At 35.6% G+C, this 12,950-nt stretch overlaps 1 protein-coding gene across 1 annotated transcript in view; it reads right to left on the reverse strand.

Annotated features, from left to right (window-relative positions):
* Positions 1-5,266: 5,266 nt before the first annotated feature.
* LOC120530144 (protein disulfide-isomerase TMX3-like) overlaps positions 5,267-12,950 on the reverse strand; it is a 93,592-nt gene continuing 85,908 nt past the window's right edge. Inside the window, exons 14-16 of the mRNA XM_039754348.1 lie at positions 7,736-7,865; positions 6,972-7,040; positions 5,267-6,763 (exon numbers count right to left, since the gene is read on the reverse strand). Coding sequence (XP_039610282.1) covers positions 6,479-6,763; positions 6,972-7,040; positions 7,736-7,865 — 484 coding nt within the window. The 3' untranslated portion in view covers positions 5,267-6,478. The remainder of the gene's footprint in view (positions 6,764-6,971; positions 7,041-7,735; positions 7,866-12,950) is intronic.

The raw sequence follows: 12,950 nt of genomic DNA on the forward strand, positions 1-12,950 counted from the left end.
CATTATCCTGACGAATTTGTTGATATTGGGTTGAGTTCAGCCGACCCTCAACTTTAACAAGGGCCCCAGTCCCTGAACTAGCCACACAGCCCCACAGCATGATGGAACCTCCACCACATTTGACAGGAGGTAGCAGGTGTTTTTCTTGGAATGCGGTTTTCTTCTTCCACCATGCAAAGCACTTTTTGTTATGACCAAATAACTCCATTTGAGTCTCATCAGTCCAAAGCACTTTGTTCCAAAATGAATCTGGCTTGTCTAAATGAGCATTTGCATACAACAAGCGACTCTGTTTGTGGCGCGAGTGCAGAAAGGGCTTCTTTCTTATCACCCTGCCATACAGATGTTCTTTGTGCAAATTGCGCTGAATTGTAGAACGATGTACAGATACACCATCTGCAGCGAGATGTTCTTGCAAGTCTTTGGAGGTGATCAGTGGGTTGTCTGTAACCATTCCCACAATCCTGCCTCTGCATATGCTGCTCCTGGATTTTTCTTGGCCTGCCAGACCTGCTGGGTTTAACAGCAACTGTGCCTGTGGCCTTCCATTTCCTGATTTCATTCCTTACAGTTGAAACTGACAGTTTAAACTTCTGAGATAGGTTTTTGTAACCTTCCCCTAAACCATGAGACTGGACAATCTTTGTGATCTTTTGAGAGTTGCTTTGTGGATCCCATGCTGTACTTTTCAGAGGAGAGTCAAAGGGAAGCACAACTTGCAATTGACCACCTTAAATACCTTTTCTCATGATTGGACACCCCTGTATATGATGAAGTTCAAGGCTTAACAAGCTAATCCAACCAATTTGGTGTTGCAAGTAATCAGCATTGAGCAGTGACAGGCATTCAAATCAGCAAAATTACAAGGGGGCCACATTTTTGCACAGCTAGTTTTTCACATTTGATTTAATTTCATACAACTAAACACCGCTTCACTAAAAATATTTGTTCGGAAAACACCCCAGTACTCAGATGTTCCTAGGAAATGAAAGACATACCACTGTTATCTTTTTTGTTGAAAGTAAATTGTTATGCAAGCTGAGAGGGGTTCCCAAACTTTTTCATATGACTATATATATACCTGTACTATATATATATATATATATATATATATATATATATATATATATATATATATATATATATATAATATATACCTAGCAAAATACCAGCGCTCAGCTGTGAGAAGTAGTGTGTTAAAGAAGTTATGAAAATGAAAAGCAAACATTTTAAAAATAATGTAAGATGATTGTTAATGTAATTGTTTTGTCATTGATATTGAGTGTTGTTGTCATATCTATATATATATATATATATATATATATATATATATATATATATATATATATATATATATATATATATATATATATATATATATATATATATATATATATATATATCTATATATATATCTGTATATATATATCTGTATATATATATATATATATATATATATATATATATATATATATATATATATATATATATATATATAGCAAAATACCTATGATTGGCAGCGAGAAGTAAAAAGAAAAGGAAACATTTTAATAATAACGTAACATGATTGACAATGTAATTGTTTTGTCATTGTCATGAGTGTTGCTGGCATATATATATATATATATATATATATATATATATACATATACACACATACATATATATACATACTGTATATATACATACTGTATATATACATACTGTATATACACATATACATATCTACATATATACTGTATATACACATTTATATATACAAATCTACATATATATATCCACATATATATATATATTAGGGGTGGGACTCGATTAAAAAAAATTAATCCAATTAATTAGAGGCTGTGTAAGAATTAATCTTGATTAATCGTATGTAATCGACACGTAAATTTGCCCCAAATCGCAAATGTTTTTTTTTAATTTAAAAGTGTTTTAGTGGGCTTACAGAATCAAATAATAGACATGTACATGAATATTGTAAACTGAAGCTGTTTTAATTTCTGAAAAAAAGCCTTTAAACTGCATTTGAATTCAAAACAGAAACAAAAATATCATCCCTGGTTAAAATTGGGCAGACTTAAAAATAAAGTGGTAGTTTAAGTACTTTAAGTAGATTTTCAGAATAGTATTGTCTTTAAATAATAATAACCAAAATTTCAACATAAAGTGCAGTTTTTCTTCTTAAAAAATAAGTCAGAAACATAAAAGGTAATTTGACCAACTTAATCTTTAAACTCTGAGTAACCTTAGCCAAAATTATTTTGTACATTAGGCTAAAACAGTGTGATCATTGAACATTTTGTAATTAGATGTAATTAGAATTACTAACGGTCACGGAAGTCCAATGATCCCCAGTAAGAGCCACAAAGTCCGCTTTCTGTAATGCATCTAATTTTGCTTGCTTTTCAGTGTGCACAAAACCATGCTTTTATCAAGGCTTCGCTCGGAAGTCGAAATGATCAGTCGAGGAACGCGCTTTATTCCGACTCTAACATTTTTGTAGCTGTGATGTGTGCATCAGTGTAATGGATGTACCAGGAAATGATGCATTGACAAAAGTTCCCGCTTGCTTGGAATTGAAAGTGTGATTAAATGCGCTATTTTTAACGCTTATGGAGTACATGCATCAAGCTTCTCAGCTGTGCTTGTGCTAATAAAGGGAAACATTTTAAAAATAACGTAACATGATTCTGCTAACCTAATATTTTTTCATACGCCCCAAACCAAGGAGATGCGAAGGTAAAATGAATCAGTAGCGCGTACATACTCAGTGCATCCCTCTCGAATCGAACCTCGAATGTCGGCATTAGAGGCTTAAGACTCTACAATTGAGCCACAGCATGTGGCTTGTCTATGCTGAGTATGTACTGTAGATAGGGGTATATATATACATTTAAATATATACCCGCGTATCGCAGTGGAGAAGTAGAAGTTATGAAAAAGAAAAGGGAACATTTTAAAAATAACGTAACATGATTGTCAATATACAGTAATTGTTTTGTGAGTGTTATTGAATGTTGCTGTCATCAAGGATTTGATTATCATTATTTCTTTCAATCAGGGTCGATTTGTATGATGTGTTGTGTTCAAGTTACATTCCGTGTTTGTCAATCGCTGTAAAGATGACAGGTTTCATTCATCGATTAGTTTCTTACTGCATCAATAAACAGCTCGCCTTCTTCTTTATCTGAGACCTGACACACTGCATGCACGGGTTTTTTACACTGTCTTCCTTTAGCGGACATTGACTTTTTCCACCGTGTGCTTTGTTTCCACAGTAGCTGCATTTATGAATATGCTTATCAGACGCTTCATATTTTTGCTGCCTTTTCAACTGTGTAATTCGGTTTTGTTCAGCTTTTGGAACTGTTGCTTTTATCTGTGCACTGCGCCAGTTCACGTGAGCCACTCGGTGTACTTGCATCGAAGGTTCCCAGCTGTGCTGGTGCCATCTCGCTATGTCCATAGCTTTATTTAATGTTACCTTAGTCCTGGCACTTAAAACTTTCTCTCGCAGTTTCGCTGAGTTTGTGTCAAACACCACCCTGACCATCTCATCTTCCTCTCCATAAGCACAGTCCTTCACCCGTGAATATTTACCCATGGCAGTTTGCTATTGGATTGCCGCTGACGGACGGCCTTCTATGGGCAGGCACTAAATTACAAACGCCAGCGGCAGCCTGTCTATGAACTTAATTTAAAGTGTAGGTTTACATCGTGCTTTGTTTCCAAGTAGCAGAACTCGCTTCTTATTGTTTCGCTGCCTTCTCAATTATATAATGCATGTTTTCTTGAGCGCATTTTTGAGGTCTTCCTGGTTTTCTATGTACTGCGTGATTACGGGAGGCGTGATGATGTCACACGAAACTCCCCCCCGGCGTTGAAGCTCATCTCCATTACAGTAAATGGAGAAAACTGCTTCCAGTTATGACCATTACGCGTAGAATTTCGATATAAAACCTGCCCAACTTTTGTAAGGAAGCTGTAAGGAATCAACCTGCCAAATTTCAGCCTTCCACCCACACGGGAAGTTGGAGAATTAGTGATGAGTCAGTGAGTGAGTGAGTGAGTGAGTGAGTAAGTCAGTGAGTGAGGGCTTTGCCTTTTATTAGTATAGATATATATATATATATATATATATATATATATATAAAAATTAAATAAGTACATCCTACCTCTTGTGTACTTTGCAGCCAATTCATAACAAAGCATACACTTTTCATTTGTCACTAAGCATACTAGACAAGAGTTCATTAGGAACAATACGTATTATAATTTCTAATAAGTATAACTGTAAATACTGACTAAAATGTAGTAAAATGTCAATATGTATATAAAATAATGAACATTAAGCAATACAGTACAGTAAATCATTAAATATACGTACATTGTACACTACGGTAGACAGAATTTCGCATTACAGTACCCAGATGATTTATTACAAGGCCTGTTATTGGCTGAAAGAGGAGACTCAACCAATCAGAACGGGATTTTCATTCTCTTGGGCTCTGATAGGCTGTGGCTAACATGGTGTAATCGCGCAAGAACAGTGAGTGTGGGTCCCTGATGCATCTCAGTTCTCTGTGTATCGCATATCTTGCTTGTGGTCCGATTGTTGTGAGCAAACTTTTTGTGAACTCATCATTTTGTTTTAACAATGGCTTCCAAGTCTTCTAAGCCTTCTGGTAGTAGTGAGCCTAAGCGCCAGAGGAAGGCCTTGACCATTCAGAAGGTGGTAAAACTCCTGGATATGCTTTGGGAAGGAAAGTGTTAAGCGGACGTCGCTTGCCATTACAAGTTTACATGTGTTTAAAGCGTGTGGGAGGGGTATTTTAAGGCTTAAACTATAAAAAAGAAATGTTTATTTATATGGTCTTTCTATATCGCAGATTTTCACCTATCGCTGATGGGTGCACTGCTGCTCTTATCTATAGTACTTGCAAGATTTACAAAAGTCAAAGAAATATGCCTGGATAACTAGAGCCAATTTCTGTGTCTCAGACACCATAAGCTCATAGAATATTGCCCCTTGGAAAACAGGATGTCATTCTGCACGGGACTGTGAATAAGCTCAAGACGAATGACTGAAAAGATTAACCTCTGAATATGTGATCCGTTTATCAAGGGTTGCAGTTTGCCCATTCCATTCTCCTTTTGAAAGAATCTGGCATAGGAGTTGTAACCTGGACAATTGAAGTAAATTTCGAAGGAATTAAGAATTCTTAAGTAATAAGAGTTGAATCAAATAAGAAAAAAGAAACACAAGTTTTAGTTTTTAATTAAAAAAATATGTAATTTTTTTTTGCTTCAAGCATGCTTTAGTTAGTTCCATAATAACACCAACTGAACTGCAACTGTTTAACGATATATCTGACATAACCAAGTTTTCAAATTTTTCAATGACTGTGAAACAAAATGAATGCTTACTGTTGCTTATCAGTGTGCTTACGTTTCAACCTGCTCAACATTTAAATTTGTCATTACAAGCCTCGTAAATGGTGACATTCATAAATAAGACAAGGAAACTAAGAAATAGTGTGCTTCATAAAGGACCCCAGAATGCTATATTGCTGAAAAACAGAAAAATACACATACAACTTCATCATGGATGTGTTTTTAAAAACAGACACATGATCACAAACATACACAACAGCCCAGAACATTCCCTCAAATAACGTCACTATGCCCGTAATCAATGGTGAAGATTTCTTCATTGCGTTTCAGCTATTATAAGAAACATCAGAGCTGATAACTTCAGATGATTACGTATATCAAGAATGTCACATTGGACAATCCAATTTACCTACAATGAAAATAAAATGAATAATTACATGTTTCTTACTCTACACAATAAAGCTATTTGAATTTTCCTGGCACTCAATGAGGGTAACAAAATAATTTTAAATAGAATATACTAGTGCTTTTATGACTAAAAGTATTGTTAAAGTTTTTCAGAAACTGACAAATAAGAAAACTTGTTAATAATTCATGAGCATTTATCATTACAAGTGTGGAGGACATCTTGTGAGCACACAAACCATTTCTATTGTAACAGCAGTAAAATTAAAGGCATTTTATAACAAAGTGGAAACTTAGAAGGTGTATCTTATAGAACTGCTTATTAGGTTAACTGCCAGTGAACAAACAGATACCAATGGAAACAGGGTAAAAATTTTATAAGATAGGAGCTCCTCAAATAGTATTTACATACTGTATACAGATTAACTTAAAAGCTTAAAACAAGGCAGCAAAAAAATTCAGAGTGCTGCAATGAAGTACATACATTTGTATACATTTACAGTAAATTACTCTGATGTTTTCACTTCTATTCTGCTTTAGAAAGCCAAAATCTTCACACTGGCAAAGCTGTATAAAACACCTGTTGTGGAATTTTTACAACTTAATTCTAGTTAAGGGTGGATTCAAATATACCCCTTAAATGGAAATAAAAATATGCAAGGAAACACCAGTCAGTTTGCTAATCAGATTTCTTTTCTATAGAATCCTTTTCTTCATACTCTAGCTCTTCCTCACTATGGTCAGGTATATTTTCTGTCTGGTGTTCATTGCTGCCATTGTCTAACTCATCTTCACTGCCCTCATCCGTCAGTTCCAAATTCCTCGAGTCTTTCTTCAAGAGTTCAGCATCTTCAGAACTGTCATCGGATTCGGCAGTGCAAATTCCGTAACACATGATGCTGATGACACCCAGAGGCAGGCCGAAAAGAAAGCATCCAAGAATTGGAGAGCTTTTGAAGACAGACTAAAGAGAAATAAAAAGCTGCTTTTATTAAAATGAATATTAACGTTATCACCTCGCAAATAATGAGGTTTTTATTAAAATGAATATTACAGTTATCACCTCACAAATATGAATCTGAATTCAAATAGCGATTACCTCTCTATTTCAAATAAATGTCCAATTCATAACAGCACATCGTATTAGTAGTTTACAAATAGTGTTTACTTACAACCACTGTTGATTTAGCATCATAAAGAACTCGTTTGATGCGCTGAAAAAATCCATCTCCACCTTGTGCCTAAAGGAAAGAGATAATAAACCCATAAACAAAAGTAAGACAAACGTATTAATCCATGAAGATCAATCCTATTAAAACTGAAATTATGGTCAAACTTCCTTTAAACTATTCTCAGCGTATGCATGTGTGAAAATTACATTTCGTAACAGGAGATGTACAATAGATCAAAATGACTCAAAATACCATTATTTCAGCTACAAAAAAAAGACTTAAAAACATAATATTGAGTAGGTGATGCAGAACCACTAACTCATATGTAGAGTCCAGCTACAAAAGCAGAAGCAATGGTTTTTAGGGCTAAAATGAGCTCAGTATGGATTTATTCTAGAGTAAGATTTCAGTCTCATCAAATACATTGTAACAGTTAACTATATTTTACTTAAATAATCTATACAATTTAGATAGTTTTTTTTTCTTAAGCATTTGTGATCGCCAGAAAAACAAAAGCACACAAGCACTACTTCTATACACGAGGACCGTTCAAAAAGTTTCCGCACTTTTATAGGGAGAAGTAGTAATAGATCGTATCTGTGTGTTATGTGAATGGGAAAATTGCATTACAAACAAAGGTGACTATGTATAAAAGTGATATGATTTGTTTTCGTAACTCTTAAGAAATAGACAAATAAAAAAAAAGTGGAAACTTTTTGAACTTCCCTCCAGAATATTGTTAAAAGATTAAGATAGAGCAGTACCTCAGCTGTTCCATCGAGAACATTATTTATAAACTGAACCAGGTCCTCAATATTTTCAACTGGCTTGCTAGAAAGAAAGTATTGCTGGTTTGATGTATTGAGCACAACAACTGTAGGGACATCCAATTCACTGAAATAAATACAAATGTTTGGAATCGGTTATATTATAGAAAGCTCATCCATCCATTATCCAATCTGCTATATCCTAGCACAGGGTCATGGGGGTCTGCTGGAGCCAATCCCAGCCAACACAGGGCGCAAGGCAGGAACAAACCCCGGACAGGGCACCAGCCACCCACAATAGAAAGCTCAATGTTTTGGAAATAACCAGAGTTACTAAGACATTACTATCTTTAATGATGTGCCATGTATATAATATATGAGTAGTATGCCGCCCTATGCTCTGGCACCAGTCTTAGTATATTCTTCCTTCACTTTTCTCATTTGTATCATAATCAAAAAAAAAGTATCAATAGGTTTGGGTATACCATTTGTGTGGTTCCCCTAATGTTTCTGCTGTCCTCTACATCCTAAAATGTAATAACCATTTTTGCCTGACAAACTGCTACAATGCACCATTTCCTGAAATCATTCATCATCAACATGTACAACTCATTTCAGCCACTTTCTACTCCTATAGCTTTTTATCCTACTGACACTAATCCTTTCTCAAAATTCTGAACTTAATCATCTCGCAACACTATACACATCCATTTGAAATTTCTTGCTAAGTGCCCTTTTGAACAAATACCTTGTATACATACATCCAAAAATGTACCACAGCTTGTATGAATTTTTTACTTTACTTCGCTCTCAGAATGAGGAATTCTGTGAATACAAATATCACATTCACAGAAGATATCCAGGTCTACTGAACAAGCCACCTAAACAGAATTCCTTTACATTCTTCCAAGTATCTATTAAGAATATCTAAGTTAAACTCTTCGAGGGCTAAACATTTTTTTAGGTGGCAGGCAGGAATGCACAGCAGAGCAGCTGTTGGCTGTTGGAGCTAAAGGCCGATCTGCCGAGACAGCAAAATGAAAGCGCAAAAAATAAAAAACCCCATAGACAAAGTTTCAGGTGTTATTGCTGAACTGTACACAGACTTATCACAAGTAATCTGTGGCCTCATGTATAAATGGTGTGCATGCACAAAAATGTTGCGTACGCCTGTTTCCCTGCTCACATCTCGATTTATAAAAGCTAAACTTTGTATAAAGCCACACATATTGTCAGGCCAGCTCAATCCCTTGCGTACGCAAGTTCTCCTCTCAGTTTTGCAAACTGGCGGCACCCATCATCAAAGCAGTGCTACTGTTCCAGAGTGGTTACACTGAAATTAACCGTATATTGTTTATTAGTTTAAGGCACATGCTGCTCAGTCATGTACAGTCAATTTTAACTTCTCACATTCGGCAAAACCTTCAGAGCCTTCCCTGTGCAGACCTCGCGGTTCAGAAACAGTTTCATCCCAAGAGCTCTAAACGCACTCAATCAGTCCATCAAGTTCTCCTTGTAGAGCTGTTTGTACTTATAAGTACAATTGCTTCACTGTAAACTTGCATTACAGTTGTAATATTGCACAACCTGAGCCACTTATGCTTTCATATTGTATATTTTAACTGTTTTTATCCTATTATTATTATTGTTATTTTACCATTTTATAAGAAAATAATTTTACGGAGGATTTGCATATTGAAACTCATTGTACCATAAAATAACAATAAAGAAATTCAATAGAAGAGACGTATTTACAGAGTTTCAGGCACTTCATCTTTTTGGAGCTCTTGAGATAAAATGCAGTATATATATATCACATTATACAGATACATTTTTTACTTCATTTAAATAATGTATATTGTTAATGATTAAAATATGCAAGGACTCAGTGGCGCAGCGGTAGTGATGAGCTGGCACCTGTTCAGGGATTGCTCCTGCCTCGCACTGTATGCTTGCTGGAACTGGCACGACCCTGGAAGGATAAATGGCTGGAATAATTAAACATATACTACAAAGATATTTCAATGTTACTTAAAATTTTGAAGAATCGGCGTTCTAAGATTACAGATGGCTTGATATTTATTAAAGATCTGATTGTGTGATGATTGGTTATTTGGAGAAAGAAAAAGGACAGGAATTGGGGGTTAGTATGTTAGTATGTTTGAAAGAGACAGAACTGCTGCAATAAATTATTTTATTGAGGTTCATGCACGGGGCAGCAAGCATCTTGCGGGAGGCAGGAACAATCTATGGAGGGGGCGCCAACTCAACGCTACCACTGCACCACTGTGCCTCAATGTTTTATATATGCTTTAATTTCTATCATTATGAAAATAATATCAAGTGTAATTCTTAATATTTAAATTGTTCAGAAAGGTGTAACATCACGAATGTAATGTATTCTGTGTCCTGTTGGCATAAGGGAAAGCCCATTTAAGAGGCACGTAGCGATTCACACACATAAGAGTACATAGAAGAACACATGGAATACGAAGCATTTAACATGCTACTTTAGTTACGATGGGATTTGAGAAACTATTAAACGATTTTAAGATGAAGTTTATGATGTTCTACCTTAGTGACAAAATAAACTACGTGATTAAAGTGGAAATTTCAACCTTTTTTTCCAAACTGTGTTCCAGATTTTTTTTCTTTTCTCTGTACCCTAATACGTTTCCATATGGCAATCAAACGGTGGGCAACAACTTGCCTTTTCACGGCGGCTCTGATATCTGACCACTTCTTATTTATTTCAGGCACTGTGCGACTTTCTGAACTTGAACTTTAGAGTTTCTCTGTCACTCAATCAACTTTCTTTAGTTGTTTATATCGCTGCTTAAACCAACAAAGAGTATACACTTTTCCTTGCCTCTACTTGGTATTCGCTGAAATTCTTCTTTTTTCCCCCCATGCTTTTGCCATTGTCTTTTCACGGAATGCAAAACATAATGGGCTAGTTATATTGATTTGCATATTCAAAGAGTCGTAATTCTGGGAGGAGTCGGGGTGTGTGCCCGAGTGTTACTTTTCACGCTGACCAGGATTTATGGAGCGGAACAACCTGGAAGTTGGCATGCCCATGGATTCATGCAACTGGATTTTTTTGTGTGTATGCACATTTCTGCTTTTGTCCGTACGCCATGTTTTAGTGTGAATTCTACACACGGTGTTTGTTATACATGAGGCCCCTGGAGACTGAAAACAAAAGTGATGTACCAGCATCAGCTGATCAAATCCCAGCAATCACAGTGTTGAATATTTTTGTGTAGCGGCTGGCAGCTGCGTGAAAACAATACTAAATGTCATTATAAGTCAACATCCGCCTCAAAAGAGTTAAAACTGACTATATCAGGACCCCCTTCACTCTGTTATATGTCTCTTCTACCTTTACCTGTACTAATCTAGTTTGTCTTACCTACACCAACTTTCATGTCTTTTACTTCCATAACAAAATTACATTTCAGTATCTTCAGTTCTGTTTTTCCATTCACTAATAGCAGAAGATCAATAGCATACAAGACGTCTGAAGGTAGTTCTACTTTTCAATTCTTCACTTTTATTCTTACCATTTATATCAATAAGCTTGAAGCACATGCTTAGAGAAACCATAAACTGACCTGAAAAAATTTACTTTTGGAGTTATTATTAAAATCACCAAATATGCTAACTATTTATCCTCACTGCATCAATGCACGTCTCACTAATTCTTAAAACACCTTCTAAACGTAGGAAATTCCTTTTACTAGTGAACAATATCTGAATCTCTTACTTTGCTGTATTTGTTTTATAGCATTGGCTTCACAATGATGATCATAATCATAGTTCCTTGATCTCAAATATTTTCACTGAATAAGATGCATTCTTTAAAATCTTCTCTCTAAAGTGAATTGACTATCTTTCTTTGGTTCCTTTCATTATCCATAAGGTGCCTCAAAAGACTGACTTTGTTACAGCTTGTTTCACCAGGTGATTCTTGGAGCTATTTTGCAAGAACAATTTTGCTAATTCCACACTATATTCATATTCCAACTAGTTTGATGTCATCTGCTTAGACACATTCTTATCAAGCTCATTTACATAAACAAAACTGCTTTGTGGCCTGTGACACTTTTCCAGCCATCTACATAGTGTGCCTTTAATGCAGTACACTATCAAAAGGTTTTTAAAAATAAACAAATATAACTTTAGAAACTAACTTAATCAAATGTTTTTCTTATTTCATACTTTGTGAAACATGATCTCCTCATCCAAGACCGTGCTGGCTGTGTCACTAATACACTAATACATAACAGATGCTGCTCAACTTTTCTGATAATTGCTTCCACACATGTTAAGCTTCCTTACTTATAGTAACTAGGATTGCCATGGTCACCTTATTTACAGTATATAACTGGACAACATTAGGCAGTTTCCAAATATTCCTTCCCAATACATCACTAACCCTTTAGCTGAGATGTAACTGGTGCTGGTGGTACAATCATCATCAGAACGCAAAGGTCCTGAAAACAGGCACCTCAGACTCTGGAGTGAATGCCAATAGACAATATGCACAGTTACATTTGACAGTGACCCACCTTTTTTCTACATCTCTAGGATGGGTTCCACACCACTTTAGAAATGCATACTCTCTCTACAGGACACGTTGACAAGGTCTTCTAATTCTCTATAACAATGCAGCCCACTTGTAGCTACCTCCAACTCAAGTTTGGTCACCCTGTGCTCATAGGTGCTGGATTAGAAGGCATTTCTCACAGATGCCAACATCCCGGATGCAAAAGTCCTAACATCACACAAAACCTGCATAATGTAAAGTCTTGGGAGTTTACAAGATAATTTGCAATAAGCTTTGCAATGTCAAACCTTACCTCTCTTCTCGCATGCCAATTAATTTGAAGCCTTAAAACAGAACAACCAATCTTAAGTTTAATTTCTAAAAATGAAATCTAATACATTTCTCTTAGACTCAATCCCAAGAAAACTAGTGAAAATCTGCAGTGCCGTTTGGGCAGAGTCATTCTTAATACAATTAACAGCTTTGAATGCTCTATACTAATGCTCAGTTTTGAGCTCTATACTAAAAAGTGCCAGTTATCAGAATATTTTTGGGTGGGAATCAGAGCTTAATAATTAGAAAAATGTTTCATATTTACAACTTTTAATTTGTATTCTAGTCTACCTGAACAAATAGGTTGGTCTTACTTTACACAACTTA

Source organism: Polypterus senegalus, chromosome 5, assembly GCF_016835505.1.
Source record: "Polypterus senegalus isolate Bchr_013 chromosome 5, ASM1683550v1, whole genome shotgun sequence".
NCBI lineage: Eukaryota > Metazoa > Chordata > Cladistia > Polypteriformes > Polypteridae > Polypterus > Polypterus senegalus.